This window comes from Mustela nigripes, chromosome 12, assembly GCF_022355385.1.
Source record: "Mustela nigripes isolate SB6536 chromosome 12, MUSNIG.SB6536, whole genome shotgun sequence".
Taxonomy (NCBI): Eukaryota; Metazoa; Chordata; class Mammalia; order Carnivora; family Mustelidae; genus Mustela; species Mustela nigripes.
Genome location: NC_081568.1, coordinates 82,119,433 through 82,134,896, shown reverse-complemented (window position 1 = coordinate 82,134,896; position 15,464 = coordinate 82,119,433). Strand labels below are relative to the sequence as shown.

The window sequence follows — 15,464 nt, the reverse complement described above, 5'->3', positions numbered from 1 at the left end:
GGTGATATCTCATTGTGGTTTTGATTTGTATTTCCCTGATGCCGAGTGATATGGAGCACTTTTTCATGTGTCTGTTGGCCATCTGGATGTCTTCTTTGCAGAAATGTCTGTTCATGTCTTCTGCCCATTTCTTGATTGGATTATTTGTTCTTTGGGTGTTGAGTTTGCTAAGTTCTTTATAGATTCTGGACACTAGTCCTTTATCTGATATGTCGTTTGCAAATATCTTCTCCCATTCTGTCAGTTGTCTTTTGATTTTGTTAACTGTTTCCTTTGCTGTGCAAAAGCTTTTGATCTTGATGAAATCCCAATAGTTCATTTTTGCCCTTGCTTCCCTTGCCTTTTGCGTTGTTCCTAGGCAGCCATCAAAAGAAATGAAATCTTGCCATTTGCAACAACATGGATGGAACTAGAGCGTATCATGCTTAGCGAAATAAGTCAAGCAGAGAAAGACAACTATCATATGATCTCCCTGATATGAGGAAGTGGTGATGCAACATGGAGGCTTAAGTGGGTAGAAGAATAAATGAAACAAGATGGGATTGGGAGGGAGACAAACCATAAGTGACTCTTAATCTCACAAAACAAACTGAGGGTTGCCGGGGGGAGGGGGTTTGGGAGAAGGGGGTGGGATTATGGACATTGGGGAGGGTATGTGATTTGGTGAGTGCTGTGAAGTGTGTAAACCTGGTGATTCACAGACCTGTACCCCTGGGGATAAAAATATATGTTTATAAAAAAAAATGCAGTGTGTGTGTGTGTGTGTGTGTGTGTGTGTGTGTAACCTATTCCTTATGTTGATTATGTAGGAACTTGTAATTGTGAAACCGCTCCTTCGTGGAAATACAAATGTTTTTCTTGACCACTTTCTGATCCTACCTGTTCTCCATAAAATATGCTTAACCCTATTCCAAAAGTTTGATTTATTTGATTTTTATTTGATTTTTCTTACCTGGAGTCAATTCACTCAGCAGTTATTAACTGAGTTATTTTATGCAGGTACTTCGATAAGCAATGGGGATAGAGAAATGGTAAAGGCAGTTTCTGAGTCTAAAGTGTTTACAGTTTAGTGGAGGGAAACGCAGGAATGGTCAGAGAAAGCAAGAAGTGCTTAATGGTCGTTGATCCAAAGTTCGATGGCCTTTGACTTGGGGCAAGTGCGAAGACTTCCCAGAAGCAGTGACATTTGAGGTGTATCTTGGAGGAGGAGTGAAGGCTTGACATTTCGGTCAGGAAACACAGCATTGGATAAGAGACAGAAACCTGTGGTTGTAAGAAACAGGTGAGCTTGTTACTGTGCCTGGAATACCAGTTTCAGGCAGCACCTAGAAGAGTGACAGAGGATGAGGGTGGAAATGATGGTACGGTTAGTTTTGGGGAACTTTGCCTGCTGCACAGAAGGGCTAGGACTTTTTATGAAGGAGATTGACATCTGCAGTTTTTTAAAACATGCCTCTGGCTTCACTGTGGAAAATGGTTGGAGGGGGAGGTCATGAGGAGATTGTTGCAATCTTGAGAGCAGAAGTGATGAGGGCTTGACCTGGGGTCAGGTTGGTGGGGGTAGATGAAAGAAGGTAGTGGTCATAGAATCCATAGCTATGGCGGCAAGAGTACAAGACAAGTCAGTCTGGGCAATGGAGTGAGTAATGGAATCATTAACAAAAACAAAGAGAAAGGCTCAACCCCACCATTTCAGCTCTTCAAATCCAATGTCTCCTTTTAGACTTTACTCATGTGCCCATTCCTTTTCAAGCCTTTTTGCATCCTTGTTTCCTTAGGGACCACTCTCTCCCCAGAATACATATTCTGGGAGTCAGACAGTTTGCTGCAAGCAGGAGGCTGTTACTTCGTATGTGTTAGGTGTGTTTCCTGAACCAGACTGCAGGACTGTCATTCACAAGCCCCACATCTCCTACTTCAGTGATGCTCATCCCAGCAGCTAGTGCACCCTGTCAGACCTTTACTCAGTTGTCTACAGTAGGCAGCGGGGCCTCATGCTGCACTTGCAAATAAAATCTTATCTATAAAGTATAGAGGAAATGTAGCCTTTCTGATTCATACAGAGGTGGAGGCCTTGAATCCAGGACCTGTGGTTCCCTCCTATCTAGGGCTCCGGGAAACACGGTTTGAAAACTTTTGGCTTAATGGACTGGCTGTGGGTTTGAGAGTTAGAGCTGAGTTCTAACCCCTACTCTGTCTCTTACCCTAGCCGCAACAGAATAGACAAATGGAGCAACTGCTCTGAGTCTCACTGTCCCCCCCTGTAAAGCAGGGCTCAGTATACTTCCAGTGTAGGCTTATTGTGAGGACCAAGTAAGGCGATGCATGCAAAAATCTGTGACACCTGTTAAGTACTCACTAGGTCATTGTTGTTGTAAGAATAAAAAGAAGACATTTGCTAGCTGTTGGAGTAACTGAGCCTTATTGAGTTGATACTTGTTCAGTCTAAATAAATCTACACTTGCTCAAGTTAGGAAAAGCCAGTGTTGGGGGTGAAGTTATGGGGGAGTTTAGGATTCAAAGGGGACCCAATCTTGTCTTACACTGCGCTCCGTCCGCTCTGTAAACCCACAACTGCCTACTTTGGCATGAGGGTCTATCAATATTTAATGTGTGGGTGTCAGTTGCTGTAAACTGAGCACACCCCAGCATCAACTTGAATTAATTATATGCAAGAGGAGAGAAAATAAAATGCCTTTTCCTCAGAGCCCCAAATTTTACTGGCTACACTGAAGCCTGAAAACCACAGGGTGAAATTTCTACTGATGGAGGACCCTGAGAAGAAGCTGAACCAGAAGAGTGATGGCAAACCACGGAAAGTACGATTTAAAATCTCTTCCTCCTACAGTGGCAGAGTGTTGAAGCAGGTCTTTGAGGATGGGCAGGAATTAGAGTCGCCAAAGGAGGAATACCCTCACAGTTTTCTCCAAGAGTCCCTTGAACCAGTGGATGGTGTTTACGGGTCTGGGGAAGCCCCCAAGCCCCAACCATACTCCCCTAAGCTGACTGCTCAAAGGATCAGCGTGTTTAGAGAGGGCAATGCCTACAGTTTGGCGGGCAGCCAGCCTTTCTTCAATGATTACAAGGCGAATGACCATAAGGTTGGTATTGTGCATGGTGTATGAACTTTAAGGACTAAAACGTATATAGGAAAACACCTAACTGATTCAAATTTCTATCTTGCTCATGCTCCAGTACCAACCAGAGCTGTAGGTGCTCCAAATGGGACGCTGCTATTGGAGTAATATTTCTGGGACAAAAATAGCATGCTTGCTGCCTCCTCATTGGAACTTGCAATGAGCATGTACAGTATTCAGTACCATCCAGGGTAGTAAATGGTAATTGGGCCATTGGCTGGGTTATCTTGGTAAGTAAGTTAAATAGAGATACAGTGGTTTTCAGCTTGCCAGACTGCGTTTTAGAAAATTATGTGACAACTGGTTGTTTTGTTTCCTGTTGACAACTGGTTGTTTTGTTTCCTGTTCGAAGGTGCTCATTTCACTCCGGCCAGTTACTCAGCTTGTGGTTTATCCATGTCTTACTTTATTTCCAATCCCCCTCCTGCTGCCTGCTTTTAAAAAATGTTTGTTTCTTTGTTTATTTTGCCTTTCCATTGCTCATTAGTGTGAACACTGAGTGGTTGGAATCCTGGGAAGAAATGGCAAAAAGCATGTCAAACAGAGGAAATGTTACTTGGGGAAGAAGTTTGAGCTAATAGTTCAATTGAAATGTGTATTTTATCTCTTAATTTCAGTTCTCTTCCCCAGTACCATGCATAATGAAAAGCCCCTACATGATTTTCTTTGAAGCTAGAAGAACTTGGGAAATAGTCACTGATTTCTAAAAATGAAAAGGAGATGTGTATATGGCTACCATTGGAACCATGAATGCCTTTTTTTCTTTTATATTAAATACAGTTATATAATGTGCCAGGTTATTAATGAATAGTACACCAGGATATGCTCTCATCTTTAAAGTGTGAAATTCAGATAATTACTCTCTAATCATTTTTATTGTTAGTTTCCTAAGGGAACAGATAATTCGTCTATACAGACAAATGCACTGGCCTTTCTGACATTGGTAAAAGTGTAATTATGGGAGTCCACATTTATCAAGAGATAATACCAGGTTTCCTTTTGATAATAAAAGGGGCTGGAGTGAACATGTTAGTGGAGCGACTTATGCATTACAAAGCAGTTTCACATAGTCTGTCCTTGGGTCTTTACCGCAGCCTGGAGGAGAAAGGCAAACTGTGGTCATTCCCATTTTGCAGGTAAGGAAAACCGAGTGCCAAGTTATTAAGGGATCCACCCAGTATTAGAGAGTCATTAGGTGCAAAGTCAGAATAAGGACCCAGATCTTCTGGTTCCTCATGCTTTTGGTTGTGTGTGATGTTCCTTTTTATTCTCTGAAATTATTCTTTTTATTCCAATTCTATTCTCACCGTTAATATTATTGGTGATGTTAATAGTAATAGTTACCATTTACCAAGTGCTTATTATATCCTAGGTTCTTGGCTATGTCTTTTACTTATAGTATCTCTTTGAAACTAAATCTTACCTGTATGTTTAGACTTTACAAAGCTGTGGTATACAGACCTTGTGCAGGCTGTGGTAGATAATTTGGCCACCTGACCTTTACAAGTCCTGTGTCCAACTTGGGACTTATGTATATGTATGATTTGGTAAGGACTTATAAAACCAGACAACTGACTCTTCATAGCAGCACCACAACATTGTTTAAACACAGTACGGAGACCATGTTCAGAGTTTGATTCCTGCTTGATCAGGTTTCCTGTTTGATCCAGTTATCCTTGTTTCCTTTGCTGCCTGATCCAAATGCTACCTCCCAATCTTAGCCAGTCTCTGGGTAAGAGGGGGTCAGGATGGATTCTTGCAGCTCCGCCCACTGAAACCAGTTGTCAGTGTGGTATTTATGAAACTCAAGGAAATGAGAGCTGGAAAGCCATGATTTTTCAGTAGCAAATTCAACTATAAAATAAACCCTAGTAAATATTGGTTATGAAGCAACACTGGGTAGCAGTTAAACACAACAATTATAAGTAAAGGCTCTAAATTTGAAGAGGTGTTTATACATCAATGTGCATAGCAGCTTTATTCACAGTTGCTCACGAGTGGAGGCAACCCAAATGTCCATCGGTAGATGAACGGACAGATAAAATGTATATACACGCAGTTGAATATTATTCAGCCTGAAAAAGGAAGGCTATGCTGACACATGAAAGCACAGATGAAACTTGAAGACATTATGCTAAGTGAAATAAACCAGTCATAAAAAGATAATTATATGATTCCATCTATGTGAAGTGCCTAGAATAGTCAGATTTATAGAGACGGAAAATAGAGCAGTGGGAGCTTAATGGGGATACAGTTTCAGTTTGAGAAGATGAAGAAGTTCTGGGAGTGACTGGTGGTAAGGGCTCCACAACAGTGTGAACATAATAATGCCACTGACCTGTACACTGAGAAGTGGTTAAAGTGGTAAATTTCATGTACTATGTATTTTACCACAGTAAAAATAACCATTTTTAAAAAGCAGGCGTGGGCACCTGGGTGGCTCAGTCAGTTAAGCGTCTGCCTTTGGTTCAGGTCTTGATCCTGGGATCGAGCCCTGCTTTGGGGACCCTGCTTGGCAGGGAGCCTGCTTCTTCTGCTCCCTCTGCCTTTCCACCCCTGCCTGTGCTCTCTCTTTCTCTCTCTCTCAGATAAATAAGTAAAATCTTAAAAAAAAAAAAAAAAAGGGCAGGGGCTCTTATGTCTTTTAAACCTGGGCTTGCTGTCCCCTTGCCTACTTACTGTGGGAGCTTGACAGACCACTTATTATTGCCGTGCTTCAATGTCATTTTCTATGAGATGAGAGTAAATAAAAGTATCTACTTATGAAGTTTGTTGTGGTGATTAAAAAAAGATTTTATGTAAGAAACACTCAGCATTGTGCCTGGAACATTGGATGTGCTTAGCAAGTAATCCCTACCTTTGTGATAATGACCAGGTTCTCATCAAAGAAATACTGAGTCTTTAAAAAAATTTTTTTATATGATAGAGAAAGTAGTTATAAACAAATAAATATTTTAAAGAATTGAAACCATTTGAAGTTTATAAGTTTCATTTTAAAAAAATGGAAGGGAAGGAAGAGACATGGCATTTACTGAACACATCTTTTGTATATATGTCATTGCATTTTCAAGGCAATTCTTTGAGAATTTTACAAATTGGAAAAATAGCACATGGGGTTTGGTAACTTGCAAATCTTGCACAGAAAAATTGACCTCAGGCCTGCCTGCCTCCATAGCCTTTTGCATTTCTAGAACTCAGGAAGGCGTCCCTGTTTAAGTGGAAAGGTTTCATGGTGCCTGAATAGGAGTCTCCAGGCACGTGGCCATGGATGTCAGAGCACTTATGAAGCTCAGTCACCCAGGTTGCCATTCTGGGCACTATGGAAGGAAACACAAAAATTCATGGCTTCGTCCTGGCCCTCTGTAATGCAAGAATATGTGTTCCTCATGGGCAACTGGTTGTCACCAGATAATGTGAATTTTAGTTACGCCTTGAGGGTTTCCTTAGACACAAGGAAGAACTTGGCTGTTGGGGTGACTGAAACATAAACACACCTTACAGGTGATTTGGGACCCCCCTCCTTTTAAGTACATTAAAAATGAATGTACTATCTTGGGTGTCTCAGATACAGACCAGCTTAGAGGCAGGAGGTTGGACCAGATGACCACAATTTTTTTTTCAGTAGGTTGAGAGTTTCACCTTGAAAAAACCAGTTCTACCTGTGAAAAAAAGCTCCCTAGTAACTAAACCTCTTTGGCTATTAGTGGAAGTGGAAATGGAACCTTCTAAAAGTGCCACCATCTTTATCTTCTGATGTTCAGAAACTGATAGTCCAGAGTGTGAAACAGGAACCCAGTGTGCATCAAACAATAGGAAAGGGAAGCTGCCACACGATCCCTTGAAGAGAAGGAGAGAAAACAGGGCCAAGTAGGAAGCTCCTGACTTCATAAATAATGTGATAGAAAACTCTCTGTGTGTTCCAAGGAAGGGGATCCCAGTACTGAAGTCCTGTTTCAGCCAGGTTGCGACTGAATGTGTTATGGCTATATATAGGAGACTGCTTGATTGTGGCATCCCAGTGAATTTGGTTTCCACACTTTCGTAAATGCAGGCAGAGTATTTGGAGCCGACGTATTTAGCTGTGTAGCATGATTGTGCATGCAGTACTAATGAACAGTGTTAAGTACCAGCAACAGCAACAACCTTGCATAGTATCTTTAGCTTTGAAAACCCTGTTTTAGGGCGCCTGGGTGGCTCGGTGGTTTAAGCCGCTGCCTTCGGCTCAGGTCATGATCTCAGGGTCCTGAGATCGAGTCCCGAGTCGGGCTCTCTGCTCAGCAGGGAGCCTGTTTCCTCCTCTCTCTCTGCCTGCCTCTCTGCCTACTTGTGATCTCTCTCTGTCAAATAAATAAATAAAATCTTTAAAAAAAAAAAAAAAGAAAAAAAGAAAACCCTGTTTTAGGGAGCCTGGGTGGCTCAGTGGGTTAGGCCGCTGCCTTCGGCTCAGGTCATGATCTCGGGGTCCCGGGATCGAGTCCCACATCGGGCTCTCTGCTCAGCAGGGAGCCTGCTTCCTCCTCTCTCTCTGCCTCTCTGCCTACTTGTGATCTCTGTCTGTCAAATAAATAAATAAAACCTTTAAAAAAAAAAAGAAAACCCTGTTTTATATATTCTTCATTGTACTTCCACCCCTAGAGATTGATATAATTAGCTGCAGGGATGAGCATCAAAATATTGCACCCCAGGAACATTGCCCTGTCAGCACAGAAGCCAGCACAGCTTTGGAACGGGGTCTTGAGACCTGGGCTCCTAAGCATTAATGGCTACATTACTGGGTTTGGGGACAGTAGAGGCTCCCTAAAGAGAGCTGAGGGCGACAGGAGGGCACACAGAAGTCGCAGGACAGCACCTGCTTACCACCCAGTATCCAAGTATTCCTGTTTTTTGTTTTGTTTTCTTGATAGTGTGTGCATGCATGAAGGGGGCGAGGGGCAGAGGAAAAGGGAGAAAGGATCTTAAGCAGACTCCAGTTTGGACACAGAATTCGACTTGGGGCTCCATCTTTCAACCCTGAGATCACGACCTGAACAGGGCTCAGCAGTTTGAACGCTCAACCAACTGAGCCTCCTACGCGCCCCAAGGCATTCCTGGTTTCATAATGATTTTGTCTGTGGTGATGCCTACCAGTTAGATGTCACCCCATTTGGAATGAGCAAAGCGAGGTTCTAAGAGGCCAGATGACTCTCCTGTATCTTACAATTGGTGAACAGCAGTATTAAGATTGGTCTTGTTTGTTGCCAAGCTTTCTTATCTCTGGGTTCTTAGTTAAGTAATCCCCAAACATTTACTCCTCCATGCTTCTCTGCTGCATTGTAGTATTGCCTAAATTATTCCTCAGCAAATTACCAAGTCATACATAAAAAATGCACGTAAAGGAACATAAGCTATTAGTAATGATGCTGCAGAAATATATTTATTGACCTAAAAAGATTAACGTATTATACAGATAATAAAAACATTACATATATAAGATCATTACATATATGTAAGATCACTTCTCTCTCTCTCTCTCTCTCTCTATATATATATATATATATATATATGTATGTATATATATATGATCATTGTATACATAGTGATCTTACAGGTTTTTTGCAGGGAAATGCTTGTGAATAGTGCTGTATGGTTAAGAATATGGGCTTTAGGGGGAGGGCGGTTGGGAGAAGGGGTGGGATTATGGACATTGGGGAGGGTATGTGCTTTGGTGAGTGCTGTGAAGTGTGTAAACCTGGTGATTCACAGACCTGTACCCCTGGGGATAAAAATATATGTTTATAAAAAATAAAAAATTAAAAAAAAAAAGAATATGGGCTTTAGAGTTATACTGGGGTTCGAATCCTAGCCACTGATAACCTTGGGAGGCTCTTAACCCCACTGTGACTCAGTCTCCTTATCTGTAAAATGTAGAAATCATAGCATCCACCTCAAGGGATGTTTGAGGAGAAAGTGAGGTAATGTTGTAAAATGCTTAGCATGGTGTCTGACACACAAAAAATGCTATCCACTAGAGTAAAATAATAATTCAGTAAATTTTATCTAATATTATCATTTATACATAAACATTTTGGAGAACTGTTTTTTTTTTTTTTTTAAGCACTCTTCTGTGTTTATAAAACACCTGCTGTGCCCAGCTCTGCCTCAGCTACTGTGATATGTAATGGGAATAGAAACTTTGGCTCCGGCCCTGCGGAGTCTTGCAGCCCCGTCATAGGATTCGTTCAGCTATGGTCAGTTACCATCAACAGGGAGAAGGAAGCTGGTTTTCAGGGCTTTTAGAGAGAGCCAGCAAACCCGGGCACGGATTGTAGCTTTAGGGTCTTTTGGGATTCTAAGTGCTAGACAAGTTCTTTGTCCCGTTTCCCGGGATGTTGAACAGGTTCTGCAGCCCTGTATGTCGTGACTGCTGGTAAGTTGCCATGCTCATTCTCCATTTCTCTAGTCTCCACCTATTATAGATTTCGGAAAGATCATCATCTACACGAATAACTTGAAAATCATTCGAACCCCAATGGACAAGAGAGATTTCATGAGGAAAATTCTCCAGAAGGAAGAAGAGGCTGAGGAAGAGTCTCTGGTGAGCAAAGAAGAAATCTATGGAGACCGTGACCAGAACGACGGGCATTTGCCAGACACGGAAAGCACTTTCCCCCATAGCCAGTACCCACAGGTGTGTCAGAGTGGTTCACTGTCCTCCTTGGAATTGGCCCTACAGCAGTGGTCTCCACATGGTTTTGACTGTGCACTACTTAAGTGAAAAACGTCAATATAAATACTTTAGATGTCTAACTGTTAAGAAATGTCGAGGAATTTTAAGTTTATTACATTTTAATGGTATGTGATTAGCAATAATCTGTGTTTCAAATATGCATGATTTTTGTTGTTTTTGGTGACTTCTGAGAGCTGATTAGGTATTTATTGTTTTCACTCTGCATATAGTGTGGCATAGAACAGTTTCCAAAGATGGAAAAAATCAGCTCTGTTCTTCTTACAGGTTTGCTTGTGTTTCTGTTATTGGGGTTATCCTCAATCCAATTTCCTTAATGAATCTTACCAAGTCATGTGTCTGGGTTTTGTAGAGATTAGTTTTCTTAAAACTAAGCACTATCCTCTGTACATCCGCTGGACCAGGGACAGTGGAACTTCTTTATGCTGCAGTATGCTCGAAGTGAATGAATGAGCCGGGACACCACTGGCACTTTACGTGCTATGAGGTCAGTTTCCATCATGCTTGCTCCAGAGATCCTTGGGTCCTATATTTGTCTGCGGACTGCCTGACCCAGTGAAGAGGCCAGTAGCAACTAATTTATTAAAAATCAGCATACCAGTTTCTTTTGAAAGTATGATTGAAGCTTACTTAGAATGATTTTCTGCCCACACCTCTCAGAGGTGCTAACTCCTCACCTTGGAAACCGTTGCTCAGACATGCTCAGATGAAGTGGTAGAGTGATGATATTCATTAGTTCACAGTGTGGGATTGGCAGTGGGAAAAGCAATTTTGATGGATCTAAGCTAAGAGGGTAAAAGCTTGGATAGCAGCAGAAATGAATTTTCTCTCTCTTTGGTTTTCATCCCTTGGGAGTTTCAGCTTTACTGTGGGACTCGCTCTCACCTCCTCAGGGTTGGTGTGACAAAATGGGCAAGGGACTTCCTCATAGTGAGTGATGTCTCTACCCTGGTAGGGTTTAGAGGGCAGAAACCAGAAGGTCATGACCAGACTCTAGCAGAAGATTCTTATTAAAGTTCTGCTTACAAGGACTCATATCTCTTTGCAACCTGATCTCACACTTGATAAGATATTTTTGAAATGCAAATACGATCACGTCTCCCCTTCATCACTCTTTTTCCCCACTGCAAACTTCAGTGACCTCTCACTTCTTGGAATAAAACAGTAGATAGCCTGTTCACCTCTTTAGGCTCCTCTTAAACATCTCTTCTCATTCTGCCAGACACACTGCCCTTCTAGCTACCACTCATATGGTCTTTGCCCTTTCCTGCCAGAGGCAACTTCCTTGTGCCTAGAATGTTCTCCAGATTCCCCACTGCTTTGCCCTTAGCACCTGAAATCTCAATGGAAACATCACTTCTTTAGAGGGCCTCCCCTCACTTCTAGGATGATGAAATATCCAAGACTGGACTCCTCAGAGCACCTCATCCTCGTTTTCAGTTGCAGTCGTAGATTTCCCTGTGTAAATCTTTGGTTAATGTTAACTTCCAGCCACTAGAATTTTTCTCCACAAGGGCAGGTGCTGTATTTATGTTGGATGTGGCATAGGAGTTCCCATGTCAAAAAAAAAAAAAAAAAAAAGAAAAGAAAAAGAAAAATAGCGCCTGGCATAGAGTAGGTGTGCAGTAAATATTAGTTAAATGTTTGTGGAAAGAGTATTAGAATTCGGAACCAGAGAGCCAGCTGGTAGGAAGTATTGTGCTTCTGCCTTCTCTTGCTGTTCAGAACCTAGCAGAACAGCAGGCGGACTACTAAACATTGTGATCCAAAGCATTACCTTCCCACTTTAAAATTCATTAATTCTACTCTTTTTTACACCATTCTGTAATTTGTTGGAGCATATATTTTCAGAAGAGAGCCAGGCATGATAAAACGCAGGTCATGCTGCAGGCCTGAATAAAAAAGCAGCAACAGGCCTGACATGACAATTATCTTTAAATTCAGTTTGGAGAGATCCATGTGTTTTCGCTCTATTACTATAAACTAGGATAGAAGTGTGCAGGAGAAAGTTGCTGTGAAAGGTTATACTAGACTTGCCTGTCTTTTAAACTCTGTTTTAAATTGCTATTTGTTTGCCAAATCCCTCATGCAATAAATGCCCAGACAGGTTTTATTGTATAAAAGAGGGTCGGAGAACATCAAGGAGCCCCTTCCGACCAGGAGACTCTTTGTTGTGTTAGATGGAACAGGGAAGCAATGAGAGCCTTGATGAAAGAGTGGACCAAGGCTCAAAGCCAGACCATGCTGACCCTCTGTATTAGCTGTAAAAGAAAAGGAGAGGAATGATTGAATTGAGCCACAGGGAAATACGGAAGGGGAAAATCTGGCTGTGTGTTCTATGGATCCGAGACCATAAGTCATCTGGGCTTCTTTATGCTTTATAAAGATCTTGCCTTTGAAGTAATAATAATAAGAGCTGCCATTTATTGAGGGCCTCTGACCGCTGGGCACCATGCCCGGTGCTTTCCATGCGTTAGGCTCTTCATTCTCACAAGGACTCTGAGGGAGGTGTTGTTAGCAGTCTTCTTCTGTAGCTAGGGAAATCAAGGCACAGAGAAGTTAAGTAACTTGCCAGAGGTCATCAGAACCAGGAGTCAAAGCCCAGTCCACCTGACTACCAATCATATTGTCTTAACCTGCCTGCTGAGCAGCCTCCAGATGGTGCTTCTTAGCTCCTTCAGGCTTACCCTAGCCTTTGAGTCTGCCATGGAAGCTGAGCCCCTTGCTTGTGGAGCTAGTAAGAGGTAGTTTGGGTTAGGTCTGTCAGTTCTAGAACCTAAGCTGTGCAGTACAGCGATGTTCTAAGTCCTCTCACTATTTTCTGAGAAGAATTTAAAAACCTGGGAATGGAAGACAGAAGTTTACGTCTCACATGCCATGGACAGAGTTGAGGCTCAGTAACACTTGATTTAATGACTCATTGAAAGATCCAATCAGCACGCCGAGGGCAAGGGTTTGAAGGAGGGTGGTATCCCAGGGTAAGAGTAGAAACTCCAGTGATACCTCTAATACTCCACTGTATAACCACATGCAGTAGAGAAAACTTGATCGATGATTTGTTTTTTTCCCTGCAGCAGGCTCACCAGGTTGTTTCCTTAATCTTTTAATATCTGAACCTGGCATTCTGTGCAAATTAATTTTTGGTTGACATGGATGGCATTATGGAGGGATTTTACTATACTTCCTTTGGCAACATTAAAATCTCACTGGGATCCAGTACAAAACAAAAACAGGTGGATATGGCTGAAAAAAAAGGACCGTGACAATTTGCTTAAAGAATATTTTGGCAAATACATCTCTTTTGAACATTTTAAGGGAAGAAAACAACTTTCCCCATTGTTAATATATAAAAATATGGCCGCAATCAATAAAATATTAACAAAAGGATGCATAGCATCATTTAGGTTTTTGTCAGTTGGGTAATCACTTCTGTTCCTTAAATCTAGAATAAATGAAATTTAATGCCTTCTTAGGTACTTTGAAGCACAATGGAAACACTTTCAGAACTTATGCCACCCTTTTCAAGATTATTTTTATTCTTAAGTTATAAAAGAGAGCTGTGTTGGCTGGGTGAAGCCACCCAGTGGACTCCAGCCATCTTGTGAGTTCCTAGAATTTAAGAATTGGAAGGGTTCTGTAGGTACTGTCTTTTTGTTCATCCATTCAGCAAACATGTGAATGACAGATACTGTGCCAGGCACTGCACTTTAAGGCTTGGGTGTGATGGTGACAGGGACTAGCACAGAGTGGTCAGCAGAAGCTTCCAGTAGATTATGAGACCTGTCATGCTTGGGGCAGTATAGGCAGGTCAGGCCTCCTGGGCCAGGGGGGTAGGTACTGCTAAGCTGACATCTAAAACTAAATAGGAGTCAACTGGGTTGGGGAGAACAGCCCACAAGATGAGAGGCAGGGCTCCACTCTGGATCCATGCCAGAACTGGTGGACGTCTGGACTAGGATTTTGGTCGGGGATGAAGAGACCTGGGTGGATTTGAGAGATGTTTAGCTGGTAAAATAGACAGGCCTTGGTGCTGGATTCACCTGTTATCGATCTGGTACCACCCATTATTTCTTGGAAGGTTCGTGGTCTATGCACAGTCTTTGCAGAGTATAAAGCCTGCCGGTTTCCTTGAGATGTTTTAGGGAAGGAGCATGGCAGTAGATGGGGCATTTTCTGTAAGATGCGAGTCAAGGACTAGTAAGTCCAGACTTACTGGCAAGGCTAAGAAGTGAACTGAATTTTATGGAGAATCTGTAATATGGCAGATAATATATTGTGGCCTTTTCATCTACTCTGTCATTTCATACTGCAGCTACTCTGAGTGGCGAGCATCACCAGTCCCATTTTGGAGAAAAACAGATTCAGAGTAGTCAAGGGAACTGTCCAAGGTGCCTAATTGCTGTCCCAAGCTTTATCACAGTTCTCAAAGAAAACAAAGAAAGTACTGCAAGAATTCAGAGCTAAGCTTTAGAGGATTGTAACCTCTCTTACAGTTCTTGACCTCAGTCCCTCAGTCAGTCACACAAGAATGCCGACTGTTGGGACAGCTGCAGCGAGGGGCTGTGTGCATAATCCCGAGGGGCAGGAACTCTGGTGCTCCATCACCTGGGATCAAAACCTGCCTCCTCTCTTCCAGGCTGTGTGACCACAGCCAGATAACTGAACTTCTCAGTCTCTCATTTTCCTGTCTGCAGGAAGGATGCTAATACTTGCACTGTCTCACCAGGATAGCATATGGATTAGATAGGTGGATGTAGAGAAAGCTCTTAGAACCATACCGGGCCCCTACCCCTACTAAGTATGCTACAAGTGTTCGCTGTTAGTATTTGGCAACAAGGAAGAATAAGCCCTCATCCTAGTAGAGCATACGGAAATCACAGGTCAGATGGTGATAAGGGCGACGAGGAAGGGAAAGGTACAAAAGGCAAGGCAGGGGCTGCTGCCTTAGAGATTCCATCGGGGAAATCCTCTCTGAAGAAATTCCAGTGAGTATTCTGTGCCTCTGGCCAGCTTCCGCACTGGCATTTTTGGGAAACATTTTGTGCTCTGCCTGTTTGCTTCACCCTGTTTTGGAACCGTGGTCTGGAACTGCTGTCACTAAACCCTGACCTGTCTCTTGCAGGAAGGGGAGCTTCCCGAGGACAACTGTTTTCACTGCCGAGGGTCAGGCAGTGCCACCTGCTCTCTGTGCCACGGCAGCAAGTTCTCCATGCTGGCCAACAGATTTAAGGAGTCCTATCGGGCCCTGCGCTGTCCTGCCTGCAATGAGAATGGCCTGCAGCCTTGCCAGATTTGCAATCAATAGCCCGTGGCTTTGTACGTCCGCTGTGATCGCATCCTTCCTGAAGCTATTTCTAATAAACTGCCCCCTCCTTCTCTTCCCTCGCCCAGCAAGGAAGCCACAGTGGCTTGCGACCACTTCCACCACTGGCAAAACTCAGTCGCTTGATAACATTTCATAAGGCTAGGAGCATCTCCGTGTGGTTCTAAGCGGCAGAGGCAATTTCGAATTAGAGTCCGCTTTGAAACAGGTTCTAAAATTATCCTTCCAGGAACATGTCTGTGCATCTTACTTGACTTAGTTCAGCTTTTCCCTTGCACTA

The 15,464-nt window shown here is 42.7% G+C and overlaps 1 protein-coding gene across 1 annotated transcript; it reads left to right on the top strand.

Annotated features, from left to right (window-relative positions):
* Positions 1-2,765: 2,765 nt before the first annotated feature.
* On the top strand, positions 2,766-15,166 carry GRXCR2 (glutaredoxin and cysteine rich domain containing 2). Its single transcript, XM_059416613.1, has 3 exons — positions 2,766-3,101; positions 9,577-9,804; positions 14,984-15,166. The coding sequence occupies exons 1-3, from the start codon at positions 2,766-2,768 to the stop codon at positions 15,164-15,166; spliced, it is 747 nt and encodes a 248-aa protein (XP_059272596.1).
* The last annotated feature ends 298 nt before the right edge of the window (positions 15,167-15,464 follow it).